Source organism: Nansenia antarctica, assembly GCF_963989245.1.
Source record: "Nansenia antarctica genome assembly, chromosome: 18".
Taxonomy (NCBI): Eukaryota; Metazoa; Chordata; class Actinopteri; order Argentiniformes; family Microstomatidae; genus Nansenia; species Nansenia antarctica.
The window spans coordinates 21,420,078-21,436,388 of NC_137691.1; the positions used below are offsets into that span (position 1 = coordinate 21,420,078).

At 43.4% G+C, this 16,311-nt stretch overlaps 2 protein-coding genes across 2 annotated transcripts; one reads left to right on the forward strand and one right to left on the reverse strand.

The window, feature by feature from the left end:
* Positions 1–1,102: 1,102 nt before the first annotated feature.
* fbxo42 (F-box protein 42) lies at positions 1,103–7,930 on the reverse strand. Its single transcript, XM_080548199.1, has 10 exons — positions 7,849–7,930; positions 6,962–7,243; positions 6,558–6,674; positions 6,265–6,399; positions 5,899–6,052; positions 4,598–4,708; positions 4,329–4,425; positions 3,328–3,384; positions 2,864–2,980; positions 1,103–2,737 (listed from the first exon to the last, which is right to left on the reverse strand). Exons 2-10 carry the CDS (start codon positions 7,236–7,238, stop codon positions 1,676–1,678), a joined length of 2,127 nt encoding a protein of 708 aa, XP_080404325.1. The 5' UTR covers positions 7,239–7,243; positions 7,849–7,930; the 3' UTR covers positions 1,103–1,675.
* Positions 7,931–8,475: 545 nt separating this feature from the next.
* Positions 8,476–10,712, forward strand: LOC308173194 (SUZ RNA-binding domain-containing-like). Its single transcript, XM_080548189.1, has 4 exons — positions 8,476–8,543; positions 9,230–9,279; positions 9,396–9,665; positions 9,816–10,712. Exons 1-4 carry the CDS (start codon positions 8,493–8,495, stop codon positions 9,919–9,921), a joined length of 477 nt encoding a protein of 158 aa, XP_080404315.1. The 5' UTR covers positions 8,476–8,492; the 3' UTR covers positions 9,922–10,712.
* The last annotated feature ends 5,599 nt before the right edge of the window (positions 10,713–16,311 follow it).

Sequence of the window (16,311 nt, forward strand, 5' to 3'; positions counted from 1 at the left end):
ATTTCTCAGCTGCCTCTGCCGCTCCTCAACTCTTGCTTGAGCCTCAGCTATCTTATCGTCGTTAACATAACGGCTTACGTCACTTTTGAGGAAAATTACGTTTTTGCCTGAATAGCATATATTCTAGATCTGGTTCATTTTATTCTGTTTTTCTCAAAACTTGAAAATATGACTTAAGCCATTATTTTAAGGTGACATTATAATTTGATGTGATCAGGGTCAAGAACATAATGATGATCCTATGAAATATAGGCCTAACACTTGTTGGGTAAGCCCTATAGAACACAACACTAAGTATGTTGCAAAAGTAGTGGATAAGAACTGCTTTGTTACCCTTCAAATTAAGTAAGAAATCAGTATTAAAAAAATCTAAAAGGGACATTCACTTTCAATATCAGGTTTAGTGGTAACGCCCGCACGCCTGAGAGCAGCAGCAGGTCCGTGACACACGCTGCTGAGGCAGAGGTAGAGAGAGAGGTAGGTAGAGAGAGAGAGAGAGGTAGAGAGAGAGAGAGAGAGAGGTAGAGAGAGAGAGGTAGAGGTGAGGTAGAGGTAGAGAGAGGTAGAGGTAGAGGTAGAGAGAGGTAGAGGTAGAGGTGAGGTAGAGGTAGAGGTAGAGAGAGGTAGAGGTAGAGGTGAGGTAGAGAGAGGTAGAGGTAGAGGTAGAGAGAGGTAGAGGTAGAGGTGAGGTAGAGAGAGGTAGAGGTGAGGTAGAGAGAGGTAGAGGTAGAGGTAGAGAGAGGTAGAGGTAGAGGTGAGGTAGAGGTAGAGAGAGGTAGAGGTAGGTAGAGGTGAGAGAGAGAGGTGAGGTAGAGAGAGGTAGAGGTGAGGTAGAGGTAGCCAATGTGGCCCTGGAGTCAGAGAGATGGAATAAATACTATTCCTGAATTATCTTGGTCCCGTATAAATCCAGTCAAATCAATTTGGAAAAAACTGTGTAATGCTGCTATATGCAAAACAGACATTAGACAATAACACACAACATCATGATAGTTAAGACATGGAGGCCTTTATTGTTTTACTATGCTTACAGTACACTGCAACATCCCTCACCCACCCCAGCCCCCCCGCCATAGCCCCATCAAACATCAATCAACACAACTTTTACACCACACACACCCACGCTCACACTCACGTCAACGTACACACTCACAGTTTCAATGTAAACAATACAGGCTGAAAGAGTGATAAAAAAGCAAGGTAGTCATTCATTGTTCCATTCTTATAAGCACACAATTCATTCCTCTATTTTCTTTTCTACCTCGGAGAATTCAAAGCAGGGAGACAATGAGGAATAGAAACTGTCTACATCTTCTTTTGGGGTTAATGAAAAACTGCTGACCTCTCAAGCCATTATGCCAATCTCACACACACACACACACACACACACACACACACACACACACACGCCTGAGAAGAGTCAGGATACCCATCAACTAACTGTCCTCATCATAGCAACAATGTACTGAAATCTTATTTTCTTTGAAGTTATGTAATAGGAAGGAGGAGGGGGAGAGAGAGAGGGAGAAGTTAGTGAGGAAAGAGGAACACCCAAATTTTGTGTGACACGTCGTTTTCCCATGATCCTCTCTCTACAGGAAAAAGGCATTGTTTCACTTCCCTTGTATGGTCAGGATGGATAGATGCTCTCCGTCTAATCCTGCCTGTCGTTCCACTACCTTTTAGCTCGAACAAAGTACAAGGCGTTGGTTTTGGGGTAGTACTTCACATTTTGCTTCTTGTCCATCAGGCCCCCAAAAATAATGAGCTCTCCCCTGCCCTGGACCACTGTATGGAGGCTAGTCTCAGGGGGGCCCGTGACAGCAGCGGGTGTGCCATTCCCATACACCCTCCAGGACACGACACCAGCCGCCTTGGCTCGGGACACATCCAGTACATACATCTGCATCGGCTTGCAGTTGAGCGACTGGTAGAGCGGTTTCCCCACGTTCAGGCTCTGAGGAGGGTGATGGCCAAGCCTCCGTGCGATAGGCGGAATGGAGTGTCCGTCTGCCCCTGCTGCTTGTGGAGGGCTGGAGGAGGAGGAGGAAGGGGATGTTCCTGCTGAATCCCCTCCTGCTACCCCACTTCCTCCTCCTGAAGCAGCCCCCTGTGACTGGAGTGATGATGATGATGAAGATGGCAGAGACGAAGAGGACAGGTTTTTGACTGCCTCCAAGCCCCTCCTTAGGGCCGCAGGGGACACTGCTCCTGGCGGGGTGCAGGGAGAGCCAGGGGGAGGCGTGTGCAGGCCATTAGTGCTGGGCGGCTCATGGGGATGTGTGGTAGATGGGGGAGAGTCCCAGCCATAGTCCGAAGGGACTGGGGGGTGAGGGCGAGAGGGTGGGGAGGCAGCCTGGGCAGGGCTGGTCCGGGGAGAAGGGGAAGAGCCGTTGAGTAGCGGGGGAATAATAGAGGGGAGAGGTGGGCTATCCGGCCCCTGGGAAGGGGATGGCTGTTGGGAAGAGGAGGGGCTCCCCTCTCTGGCGCCTCCTCTAGCTGAGGGGCGGGGTCTCAGGGTACCCCAGCGGCCGTTCACACAGGGGGCCTCCTCCACAGCGCCTAAGACCACACCAGCAGCCCCACTCCTCACAGGAGAATGAGAGCGCAGGGAGGGTGGCTCAGTGCCCAGAGGGGCAGGTGTGGCACTTATGGGGGAGGGCCGTGAATTCAGACTTGGGCTGAGTGGTGCACGACCAGACGGAGCCTGCGAGAACACCACCACACACTGGCCAACCTTGAGAGAAAGGACAGGTGAACAGAAAACAACGAGAGAGGTTCATGAGTTTAAAAACATATAAAATATCCCAATAGTTTAGAGCAAGAAGACTAAGGTAGGAGACAGATTGAGACCCACACATACCCTACACGCAGGGTGACACCACAACTCAGGGGCGCCATGGTCATCATTTTCCACCCGCAGTTGCCGCCAAGACCATGGCGGAGAACCCATGTGCAGGAGCCAGGCATCCTTCAGCAGCTGAGAGGGTGAATGAGAAGGGAAAGACAGAAAGTCATAACCAGGCAAAAGCAAGCAGGCACACTTTTTTTTTCATGTCAGTATCATTTAACCCATGTTTTACCACCCAAACAGAGGGAGAGCGAATGAATGACCCAATTGAAAGCTGGGGAGAATAAGGCGGCCATGCCCATGATAGTATGCAGGCCAGATGAGGAGTTTGGCCAGGACACTGGGTTTACCCTCCCAACTCTTTAGATGAATGCATGGAATGTTTAATGACCACAGGGAGTCAGGACCTTGGAAGGAAGATGACACTTTGCTCTTTAACAATTCCATTTCAGAAAATGTGAATGCAGGACCCATACCGCATTGGGTCCACCGCAGCCTCCCAAAATCAGCAGAGTCTCATTGTCGATTACAATCTGTGAGAGAAAAAACCCTTTAGAACACAGAGACAACAAAAATAGAAGAAAAAAAGAGACTAACAGTGAATCTCTGTGAAATTAAAGTCAGGTGCTTTCACTCTGAGACAGACATTTACAATAGGGCTGCAACGATTAGTCGACATAATCGACGACGTCGATCATAAAAACTTGTCGACGTGGAATTTTAGTGTCGACTAATCGTATATAAAAAATAAAAAAACTTTTTTTTTTTTTTTTTTAAACGGGAGCCATGGGTAAGTTTTAGCTAACGTTGTTAGCCAACTGGCTAACGTTATATTGTTAGGGTCGTAATGTTTATGTTAGCTTTACTGTTACATGTTGGAAAACAACGTCTCATGGACAGGGCTGTACATGCTATGAGCGTTTGTGCTATTAATTTATTTGCCCTGTGGCACGCGTGTGACAGACAGAGGCGCTTGTATGTAACGTTACGTAGCAGGGGTTTTTCATGTTGAAGCCAGGAGAACGCGAGATGAAATGAAGTGAGGGGTGGTCGCTATTAAAATACCAGGTAGTCATGGTGGATGATCATGAATGATGCTTGATAAGTGAATGCTATTTCAATTATGTTGAGTCCACCAGCGAGCTGTCTGTAAGATAAACAGCGCCAAGCGTAGCCTACTAACATGAGCTGTCTGTAGTCTAGCCAGCAATGCTAGCTAGCCAATCAACTAGCTCTGTGAGCAGCTGTAGCTTGGCGTAACGTTAGGTTAGATAGCTAGTTAAGCCGGATTTATGCTTCTGCGTCGCCATTTACGCGCAGCGAAAAGCCACACGACTAATCGCGACTAATCGGAAAATAATCGACAGATTAGTCGACTACCAAAATAATCGTTAGTTGCAGCCCTAATTTACAATAGAAAAAACGGCTTGATAAGATGTGGTAGGGAATGGGGTACGTATCAGGGAAGTCTTCTTACCTGAGACTGACCTCCTCGTGGGTGGGGAGACGTGCCAGAGATGGCTGGTTTAGACCAGGACCACTGCTCCAAATCCAGAACCCAGACCTCGTTACTCCTGATCAGGGACCAGTGGAGGGCAGGGAAACACAGTGAGGCACGGTAATTGGAACGTGGGGTTACAAAAAACCTTGATAGTGTGTCATCAACATATCAACATGTCATTTAGCCTCAAGACTCGTTTGGAAATAGTTTTGCAATTGTGAAACATTCCTAGAACAGTGACATACATTTGGCGTGCCCCTAGAGATCCTCCAAACACCACCATTGTGCCGCCTATGACGGAGGAGGAATGACCGGCCATGGGAGGGGGTCCGTGAGTCGTCACTATGCAGTTCCACCTGGGAGGGCACAGGGATGGAGTTAGATGGAAGGGAATATGTAATAAAGGAACAAACAGTGATGACAGTTGACAGTATGGCTACATATATGCCTTTGCTTTTATCCAAAGCAACTTGCATTCCAACAAGTGCATACATACAGTCCCATCAGGAATCAAATCCCCAACCTAAGAGTTGTTAGCGCCATGCTCTACCAGCTGAGCCAGAGGACCACATGTCTAGTTATGTGGCTGTGGGCCTTCAGTGTCTCTGTGTGGTAAGAATGATCATGTACTCTAATGGCTTCAGACAACCTCTCTAGAAACAAATGCAACTGTTGTCAAACTCTGTGTGCAGTACATAAGGCTCTCTGTATACACTATATGGCTCTGATGACATCAATTCCTGCAGCACACTGACTCTGGCCACATCCTCTAACAAACCCCTCTGGTTTCTCCCACTAACCAGTAGGGGTGTAACGATACATCGATTCACATCGATGCATCGATTCATTGACTAACGATCTGATTACATCGACGCAATGTAAAAACATCGATATATATCGTCATCTTAAAGATACACCTTTATTTTTAATTTGCACAGGCTGCATTCGTAAACTTGCTCTTAGAACGCTGGAGCGCACAGTGGTATCAACGTCATAAAGGGACCAAGACATCTGATTGGACAAGAGGCATTCCTTGAGTGGTGATCAGATTTCCAGAGCGAATTTACGAACGCACCCACAGCGTCCCGCAACTCGGTGAATGAATTGTCTCCGGTGACGGTGTGAAGACACGAGAAACATTCCGTTTTTAAAGGGGGGACAAGTTCTTCCAGTTTTGTTTCATAGGACATTAATGTTTTAAAGCTGAATATCTCTTGTTTGTGAGACTAGTGAACGGGTCTATTTTTCTTTTTGTAACAGAAGAATACTGTATAATACAATATGATTTAAATGCTGGATAACTGGAAGAGCTCACAAATAAAATGGTCAAATCATATTCTAGTTGTTTTTGTGAGTTGATAATTGTGTTAGATTGGCATATGATATCGCGTCATATCGATCATATCGTCATATCGATCTTGAATCGAATCGAATCGAAATCGTATCGTGACTGACATTGTGATATCGTCAAACATTGTATCGTCATACAAACAAATCGATATAATATCGTATCGTGATGAAGCTGGTGATTTACACCCCTACTAACCAGTTCTTGGAGGGAGAGTATGTGTGAATCTCGTCGAAGAACCTCTCTGGCTGATGTAGTGGGTAGGGGCTGGGCCGAGTCCAACCACCAAAAAGCACAAGCAGGTCTTTGTACATCACCAGGGTAGCCCCTGCTTTAGGAGACGGGTAGGAGCCTGTGGGAGCAAAAGGAAATGGTGATTCCTTGTTTCATTCATTTAATACACACTATACAAAACAAACTAACTTAGCTTTTTTTTAAGCAAAAAGAAAAACCAAGAAAACTAGCTGTCAAATGTGATTTCACTCATTTCACATTTACACAAGTAACATGGCAGGATCTATACATTCTAAGTGCTGTGGACTGAGTTAGAGAGTGTATTTGTACCTGAGGCTAAAGGGCGGATCCACTCCTTGCTGTTGAGGTCAAGTCTCCAAAGGTCATTGAAGGCAGCGTTGCAGCTACTCTGAGTGCAACCCCCAAACACATACATGGACTGGTTTGAGTCATAGTAACATGCACCTGAAACACACAAACATCAACACAGACTCAACAACAGATGCAATATGTATCGTAATATCATAATATGTTAATGGGAAAAACTGTGAAGCACCCAGCACATGGTAATACATCAGAAGTGGAATGCAACATCTGAAGGACAGTAGAACATGTATACTGACTGTGTGAGAAGCGTTGAGTGATGGGTGTTCCTGGATATGGGTATGTGCGACTCTCCCACTGAATATTTCCCTCCTGGACGGCCCTCAGGAAACCATGGTAACACTGATATGCAACACCTGGTGGGAAAGGGGAGGGGAGTTAAAATGGGATGACACTCAGTTTTACCAGGACATTTAAAAGCTAAATATTATGTGGGGAACTGTTCCGTGTAAATTAATGTACATTTGTTTTATTAACGACCCCCTCTGTGAATTTGTCTCTAATTGTCTAGAGCTGACACATTACATTAACATAAAAACTGCAGGCGCATAAAAACGGACATTTTCTCTCATAAAAGAATGTCAAGGCCTGATCTTGACACCAGTTTGGGACAGAAAGTGGTGGAGTTCAGTAGAGACTTTACCTTTGATGAGGCGATACCACTGTTTACACACAAGTGCAGCGGTCTTGTGCTCCTGATAAGGTGAGAGGAAGGACAGGATATATTCTAGGACTTCCTCAGGTAGCTCCACCATTGTCCTCTCTGCCTCTGCACACCTCTCCACGTCCCCCTCTCCTCTAATGGACCCCAGCTTCTCATCTGTCCCCTGGGCCATCCGATCAGGCCCTGCTCCTGCGACATCCTCCTCTGTATCCATGGCAACAAAGTATCCATCCTCACTGTCCGAGGAACGGGACATTCTGTCTGAAAACAAGTAGGAGAGACATAACTATAACATTCTGGACATTTAGCAGAAGTTACTTTATCCAGAGAAGTTATGAAGAGAGGTTTTGGGCAGCGTCTAGACAACAAGCTAGCCGGCTGTGTTAGGCTAGGCAGCTAGCTAGCTGAGCACGTTGACTGTGGCTAAATATCACACAGAATAATGCAGTTTGGTAACGTTAGCTAAGTTGACCTGTGCGGCCAAGGAAAGAAGGAATAATGGCTAGCCTCGAGAATGATGCACGCAGAGTTGTACCGCTCGCTAGCCAGTAGCATTGGGCCAGATCCTCTCTTTCATTAGGGGTCCGCCCTCCTACACAACAATACTCACTGAGACCCAACACAGCCGACCACCCTTAGTCACTGAAGACACCGTGGTATGTTGTTGGTCAACTGTGATAAACAGACCAGTCCATGGCTGGCTGGGTTAGAGGCTGGCTGGGTTAGACCAGCTGAGTAGCATCGTTAGCCTGTAAACGTTCAAGCCAGGCTAGCTAGGCTAGCAGTAGGGTGTTGATCTATTTCTGTCCGGTTTTTCAAGGCAACATTTGCCCTCTAATCTTTACATGATTTGCGTTTATATTCACCAATATTCTGTGGGAGGTCTTTTGATGGATTTCTATCTTCTAACTATCCTCTTCTCCCCGTTAGCAGCCTCTGCAGTAGATCGCCATACTGAGTGTGAGACTCCAGACACGCGCCATCTTCAGTGGCAGAAGCATCCTCCGCAACACACGAGAGCGCGCACGTAATATGAAAGGGGGATGAGGCCGTATATTTATTTTAGGGTTTCACTTCGAGAGGTCAAATGACCAAGCTCTAAAACAAAGTGTGAATATGGCACAGATGTAGAAATAAACAATAACCCGATTCCTTGCGCTTGTGTCCGGCCTTCATGGTTCAGAATGGTTGCGTTCTAGGTCATCAACATTGCAGTCGCGCTGCGCACATTTGGATGAAGATCTGGGCTATGAAATGTGAATCTGCGCAGCGCGTCTCCAAACAGCCCCGTTCTCCTTCAGCCTGCTCCTAACGCGCGCTCCCGCTACCCATACCATGTTCATGCAGCAGAGGGCGCTGTGACGCTACCCATACCATGTCCATGCAGCAGAGGGCGCTGTGTTGCTACCCATACCATGTCCATGCAGCAGAGGGCGCTGTGGTGCTTTGTATGTAAAGTCAACCACAACGTGTCTTCACTAGGAGGACCGCTCTGGGTCTGGGTCTGAACATGGAGGATGAGGAGGTCGCCGAAAGCTGGGAGGAAGCTGCGGACAGCGGGGTGAGGAAGAATGGCTAAAGCTGTGTTTTTACAAGGTCATTAATTGTATCCAAACAGTGCTATAGTGCTAGCCTGCCGACCATGTAATACACGAGTAGTATGGGTTGAGGCATAGCTTAGCTAACAACAGGCCCGGCTATGGGTCGGTGTGATTGCCGGAATATTATGAAATAATAAGAGTTCCCTTTCTTACGGTTGAAATTAAAGTTTCGCTTCTATTAATCAGTATACACTGTGGTAGGTGCTTAACTAAATGGTGGTATTTACAACTATACACCTTATGCAACGTTATATATGGCATGTTCCATGGAACGGTTCGTTACAGAGATTAATCGAACCCCTGGCCCAAGACAGTGTTAGCGAAAGGCCACGGAAATGGACATGGCAATAGGTGAACTGACGTTTTTATAGCAGATTTCTAGGCGTGTGTTTTCCCCAAAACCTTACTTGCAAGTCATGTCTTGTAATGGGGTATGGGTACGTTAATTATACACAAACAAGCATAAAGCATACATGCAAGTAAGCTAGCTAACCCGTCAGGTCACGTGTCATTAATCCCTAGAAGGAAAGCCGTATAGAACGTCTCGTGTGTAATAGATGTCATTCAAATCTGGTGTATATGGCTAGATGAGTAGTAGTGTGAACAAAGTAATGTCCTTACGCTAGTGGCAATAACTTCATTGCAGGAAATAGAGAGAAGAATTGAGGCAAAGCTGAAAATAAGCCAGAAAGCAAAGTAAGTGAAACCATTCTTCAGTAATTAAATGGCAATAACGGCAATATATTTCTAATGGCAATTTGTTTATCACAGAATTTGTATGTTTAAATCAACTCTGTCTCTTTTTACCTCAGGAAATCCATGGTTGGTTTAGGTAGCTCCCCTATAAGGACTGCCATGGTTATACAGGACGACTCTCAGCCTGCAGCCCCCCCACCTCAAATCCGAATTTTGAAGCGTCCCACAAGTAACGGCTCCTTGGGGTTGTCTGCGTCCTCCCACCGCCCCACCCAGCAGGTTAAGTCCTTGGCCCAGCGGGAGGCAGAGTATGCAGAGGCCCGCAGGAGGATCCTGGGTTGTGCCAGCTCTGAAGAAATGCCTCAGGATAAACCCGGCCAAGACAGGTTAGACATACACACATTCTCAGGATTCAGTAGTATGATACTGGAATTGTTGGTTATAACAATGGTATTATTATGGTATACAGATCAGTAAATAGTAGGGATTTCGAACACATGATTTAGCGATGTACTTTGCACTTCTTCCCCCATCAGACCAGTGCGTGCACAACCACCATCAGAACCTGTTCGTCCAAACAATCAAGTAGTCCGCCAGCCAATGGGCCCAGACGGCACCTCAGGCTTCCACCACTGCAGATAGAGGGCAGAGGGGAGAGGGGGATTCATTGTCTTTCCAAAGGGGCATGGGGTGCAGAGGATAAAGGCGGAGGGAGCGTAAGTGCATGAAGCGCAATTTAGAGTGGTGGGATGAAAAGGTTGGGATGGTGACATGGAGCCACAGAGACGGAACGAGATGAAGTATCTCTCCCACTAATTCCTGCTGTCTGTTGGCATGCCTTTTGCCCTCTGCCTTGTCTCCAGCCTATGTGGAGGGTTGCAGGGAGATGGCAGAGTGGAGCTGAGAGTCAAATCTCCGCTCTGTTCCACACTGTGACCAGGGCATTGCTTCAGGACTCCACACACTGTGATGTCTCCCATGATGCACACAGAGCTGCCCCGGGCCCCCTCTCTACTGCCCCTCACCCCGGCTGAGGACTAGGGCCATGTGCTGGCCCCCTTCCATGGAATGCAAAATAGACACTGAATCTGTGGGACTTGGAAATGCGAAGGTAAAAAATGAACATATTCCCTGACGGTTGAGGCAGGCCATGGATTGAAGAGGGGAGTGACAAGGTGCCACTAGGTGTTCGCATGTTCAAGCAATACATTTCAAATCAACATGTAGGCCTAAGCCCTGGCTTCTCTAGATAGACTGCCCAAATGTCTGTGCTCTATGTTTATATTTATCTGTGTACTGTTCTTAAAATGTTTTTTCCCCCTTTTTATTTACGATTTTATTATTTTTCTCATCTTTTTTTAATTGGACAGAAACTGTATGGTAAGTTGGAATGGTTATTGTACAGCTCATGTTCATGCTTATTTTTCTTTTATTGCATATCTACTTATGTTGGTTGATTTCATGTTTAAAAATTAGAGAAGAAAAACTAATTCAGGTAGAATAAGTAAGTGAGTCTGAATGTTTTGTAGCATCTTTCGACAGGTAGTCATTACAAGTAGAAGCCATTGGGGGGGGGGGGGGGGGGGGGAAGATAAGTGATTGAGAAATAGTTCAACGGCAAAATGATATAATGTACACATTTCTAAACTGTGTGGCCTTGCTGCTTCATAGGCAGAGAGAAAGTCAAGTAAGATAGAATGAGAGGGGCCACACATACTGTAAGGAGCATACTGGTACAGTAGCTAGGCCAAAGTGTTCTTTGAATTCTGGGTTGTTACAGGAAGCCATTGGCTGAAGAAGCTTTAAAGTGGCACCTCTGTTATGTTCTCTGTCTTTCATTATGTGTTCCTCTAGTGTTGCCTTACTTTAGGCGGTGTAGTAGAAATTATATAAGTATATTGTCTAAATAGAAATGAGAAAAGGTAGCCTGGTTTCTTCAAATGCATAGAAAGGTATTTAATTCTCTTTTGAAAAAGGAGAACAGTTTACAAGCATGACAGACAAGGTCTATTAGTGAAAAGTGAGGACAGTGAGAAAACATGGATGTTTATACCCAGGTGAGAGTCATGCCCTCAGGTAAGGCACAAGCCAATCCAGTGAGGGGAGGTCACGTTACAGTGAAGATGAGGAGAGGGGATGAAGATGTCCTCAGTCCTTCCTTCCCCTTAGTATCACAAAGGTGGAGAGGACAGGAGCGAACAAAATCAGAATTGCTTTACACAGAGTAAAATTCTTAGGTTCAGGTTCTTCAACATTGGCATTGTAGCAGAATACAAAATCAACAATAATAGAATGAAGTAAAAAATAAGTAAGGTAATTCATTTTTAAAAAGTAGAATAAGTCCAGTTGTACTGCAGTAGAACAGTAGTGCAAAATGCTGTACAGGTTCCAATGAGATGAAATGCAATATCATACAATATGCAATATAGTACAGATATGAAGCAGTACAGAAAGTTCAAGTAGTAGTAGTGTTCACGTAACCAGGTAGTGTGTAGGTAGTCATAGTAACCAGGTAGTGTGCAGGTAGTCATAGTAACCAGGTAGTGTGTAGGTAGTCATAGTAACCAGGTAGTGTGTAGGTAGTCATCATATATATTATTTAGGCAGTGGGAATTAAATACCTTTCTATGCATTTGAAGAAACCAGGCTACCTTTTCTCATTTCTATTTAGACAATATACTACAATATCATTTCTACTACAGTTTGGGTGGACAGCACAAAGTCTTGTATAGTATAGTTAGAAAGAAAGCGACAGAACAATGAGTTGAGTGAGAGAGATTAACAATTTGTTCTCGATTGTTAGATGGCAATATTTCTGTTTAGAAGAGTGCCAAAGTTGAAATAAACCCAATTTTCTCCAGCAGATGACCGTATAGATGGACACTAGTTCTCAATCTATCTGACATATACAGTATAACAACATTTTGTAAATGATATGACAAGAAACTAAATCTTAGCTGTTTTAAACTATAAATGTGTTGACTCAAACGCCTTAAATGATCTATTTGGTTTATTTTTTTGACCCAACAGTTAACAAGGCACCTCAGGTTAATGCTCTTGGATGCTGTGATTTTTGTGATTCCCTGACACTCTTTAACCTGTGATTTGGCCAGCCTAGGGGACCTCAGGAAATGTGGTTTTGTGTGCACCTCTCTTCTCAGGGGGTACTGAAGGAAGGTTTTAATGTTGGAGTGGCCAAGCTTAGTCTAGCGTCTGCCCAAACATTTGATTCCAGAAATTAAGTGAATGACTGGAGTAGATGTAAAAATAGTCACATCACCTCTTCTTATTTGGTGTGTATGGATCAGTGGAGGCTGGTGGAGATAGAAATGGGAGGATCATTCCTCATTCCATTCCATGCATTCAATGAGCTTGTCGTCTGATTTCTACCTCCACCAGCCTTACCTGGTATGGACAGAAGCTATGTTACATAATTGCTGGTGAAGGGTACTCTTAAATGCATCCTTTTAGGGGATCACTTATCTCAAATAACTTATTTTATAGCTATATGGTTGAGGACATTAAGTGAATGGTTGAAACCACTGAGTTGTTTCCACGCCTTTCTTGTCCTCTAAAATCAGTGATCAGCATGAGCAAGGAAAGAACTAAAGGAATCACTTAAAGAATATTTATTTAGACCTGGAAGATTGTAATGAGCTAATAAAGTTAGTCTGCTTAGCTCCAGTAACTTCGAGCCACAGCGATGACAGTGAAGACTTGAGATATATACGTTCTGTCTTTGTTAGAAACATGAGAAAAGTCAGCCTGTAAAGATTTTTTTAAATGCCCTTTAATAAGACAAGAAAACATTACAAAGTGAAAAATAAAATCTCCAATATTTTTGTTTTGTGTAGAGCATTTTATTTTTCTATTTTGTAAAATGAGATTTTTGTTCATCCACCTAACGATATTAAAAATGTACCTCATAGGAAGTACAACTCAAAACATACATACACACACAACACAATGACTTCCACGGTCATTTCAGACATTATGATAATGTGTATGAATATGACAATTCTTTCAACAGCTATAATGTATGTGACAACTGAAATATGGGAAATGTTTTCAATGTAAAATATAAAAGTTTCCTGCAACCATTGTTTTCAATTATGAAATAGTGCCCAGTGGGTCCATTGTGTGTTTTCGCAAGTTTTTAATGTACAAAATTCTACATTTTGTTTTTTATTTTTTTCACAGCTTGTAATGAATGAAATTATTATAGCAGGAATACATTTATAAATGTATGACTAACATTCATCCCCTTTATCAGAATGTTACAGTTTGACAGAGATTAGTGCCATGAGATTTCCCCCCCCCCTCATTATTTCATAGAGGTTGACTTAGTGAGAATTCATTCACACAATAAGCTGCATTGACAGCTGTCTTGTTACTACATGAGCATGATCTCTGATTTCTGTATGTCTGTTATCATCCTAATGTGTTGTCATGGATATTTCTCATATAATTGTACACTTACCTGTCATTTGTTGTCTAGTGCTGTAACACTCTAACTCCATGTCTGTCTTGGATGTATTCTTTCTCTGTTCCTCCATGTTCTGTTTACCGGTATCTATTTCCAAATAAACGTGGTACAGTATGAGACTAGAGAATGTACATTTTGGGATTAGAGCATATCAAATGACACTACGGCCAGGTTTTAACCCATGGGAAGCATGACGTTTTTAATTGATTTAAACTTTTTCCCATTCTCTATTTGTATAATGGAATAAGGGCTAACAAGGTAAATGTTGTAATGTTTGGCTCTTGCAAACCATTATGACGTAGATTGTCCCAATATTTGTTGTTTTCTCAATCACCATATCTACATATCTTTTCTTTTGTCATGAAGTTTTTTTTTCTCCAATTTGCTTTATTTTTATTGTGAGCTACATTCGTCCACATTTCAGGTAATTTGCTCTCCAAATGAGAACGAATCTACAGAGAATACATAAGAACCATACAGCTCTGCTGGGAGAAAACATACTATGAAAACCAGGTAAGACACTCAGTCTGAAAAGTAACAAAAATACTAAGTGAGTGAACATAAAGCTAATAAATCAATCAAAAGAGAGTTATTAACCTAATTTGTATTCTCTATAGCTGCTCATTGTAGAAGATCCTGATGCAGCTTATGGTATCTCAAGTGCAGGACAGGCTGGTACCTCATGTCACCATTGAGGGCATGAAGCACAGAACACCTCACAGGCTCACCTCACAGGCAGGTATCGAGTTCAGTGTGATGCCAGTCTCTAGTTAGGATTCTCTTTAAACCTATTTGGTACAAATATGAGTTATTCTATTATTATGGTTTTATTAAAGTGTACCAGACATAATATGGGGGGGGGGGGGTAGTAGTGGTCTAGTGGACAGTGAGTTGGACTGGCTATCAGAAGGTTGTGAGTTCAAAACCCGCCTGAAACACTAGTGTGCCCTTTAGTAAGGCACTTAACCCTCAGTTACTCAGTAACCTGTAATTGTAAATCGCTTTTCGTCTGATAAATGGCAAATTCTAAATTCTACATAAGTGGTGGTGGTAAAGGTAGAGCAGGTGGGATGATTGCCGAGTGCCTCTAGTGTCTTCAGGTTTAAGACAGAGATGACTTAAGACAGGGATCTCTGCATTAGCTGAGCAGTTAAGAGGGCCCTTACATAAGCCACAGTTATCAGATGTTGAGCATATTAGCTGTTGAGCTCATTAGTCAGTCTACAGTATACACGGTAGAACCTGATGAATTGACACATTGTGTTAATAGGCATCCCCAGGTGTGTAGGTAGTGTGGGGTCTTATAAAAAATATAATACAATAAATTCAGATCAGATGTTCATTTTCAGCGCTGTTATCTCAGACCTCATTCACACACAGGTTTCTACAACTATTGTACAACACAAGAGATCTGTACGTTTCTGTATGAACAAGAACTACGTTTCTTGTGGGGTAGTTTTTGCGCACAGGCTTGGGAACTGAGCACTTATCTGAAGCTTTATGAGATGGGAGATGGATTTTTTTTCAGGACAGCCCATCCACACAGCTACTGCATGGACTTCCACCCTTTCCTCGCTTAACCTGTGATTTCTGTCTGCAGGATCAAACAAAATGTAAACAATGGGGAAAATGCATTTCAAATTCAAAGATTTCAATGACCTCTGTTGTGCTTCAGGAATTACTGTACAGCAAAAACATAAACAAACCAGTAAAAAGGCCTTATTGCATTGGTTGGTTATGATGGAAGTATGTGTTGCTCTATTCCCATAAAGTTATTTAGGAGTCATATTCATATTAATCATATCATGAGTGTGAGTGTTAAAAGCTTTAAATGAAATGTGTCATTTGTTACATTTGTCTACCAGTTCTGATTAATGCAAGTCTACAGTACACATTCCATTGTTCCTTTCTGTAGTGTTTATAGTCTCTTGTTGCGTATTTGTTGAGACACACACTGTCATGACCCTGGGTCATGGATTGAGACAAGAAGGGGATACCACACGCCAGAATCGGTGAAATAACATAATAATAACTCAGACAATTTGATGGCAGCTACTAGATTGTAAACATAAGTGCAATATTGAAATACAACTGTGAACATTTCAAACCTGCTAACTGCGACACTTTAATTAATGTGCAATAACACTATGTGCAATATGACAACCCTTGTGTACATAAGGTTCAGATATAGGAAAAAGTTAGGATATTTATAGCATAGCATAGAGTACAGCACAGTGTTTTATTGTATAGTATAGTAGTATAGTATAGTAGATGTACATAGCCTTTATTTATGTAAACCAGCTCTTTTCCCTTTTTTATTTTACCCTTGGCCCTCTTATTTTTAGTCTTTTTTCCAAGCACCAGGGGAGCCCCCCCTCCTAAATTTCGTTGTATGGTACCTGTACTGTATTAATGACAATAAAGACCATTCATTCATTCATTCAGGCAAAAATAATACTTCCCAAAACGAGAATGAGGTGTGTCCATCAGTAGTGTGAGTGAGTGGACGCGTGTAGGTATGAATGCAGGATTTTGTAGGGTGTAAA

Excerpts from the sequence above, each read along its gene's own strand:
- fbxo42 (XM_080548199.1), bottom strand. The coding sequence starts at position 7,238 with ATGTCCCGTTCCTCGGACAGTGAGGATGGATACTTTGTTGCCATGGAT. Across the intron at positions 4,709-5,898 it reads TACTCTCCCTCCAAGAACTG|GTGGAACTGCATAGTGACGA; the intron begins GTTAGTAGGGGT and ends GTGCCCTCCCAG. Across the intron at positions 3,385-4,328 it reads CACGAGGAGGTCAGTCTCAG|ATTGTAATCGACAATGAGAC; the intron begins GTAAGAAGACTT and ends TTTCTCTCACAG.
- LOC308173194 (XM_080548189.1), top strand. The coding sequence starts at position 8,493 with ATGGAGGATGAGGAGGTCGCCGAAAGCTGGGAGGAAGCTGCGGACAGC. Across the intron at positions 9,280-9,395 it reads AAAATAAGCCAGAAAGCAAA|GAAATCCATGGTTGGTTTAG; the intron begins GTAAGTGAAACC and ends TTTTTACCTCAG. Across the intron at positions 9,666-9,815 it reads GATAAACCCGGCCAAGACAG|ACCAGTGCGTGCACAACCAC; the intron begins GTTAGACATACA and ends TTCCCCCATCAG.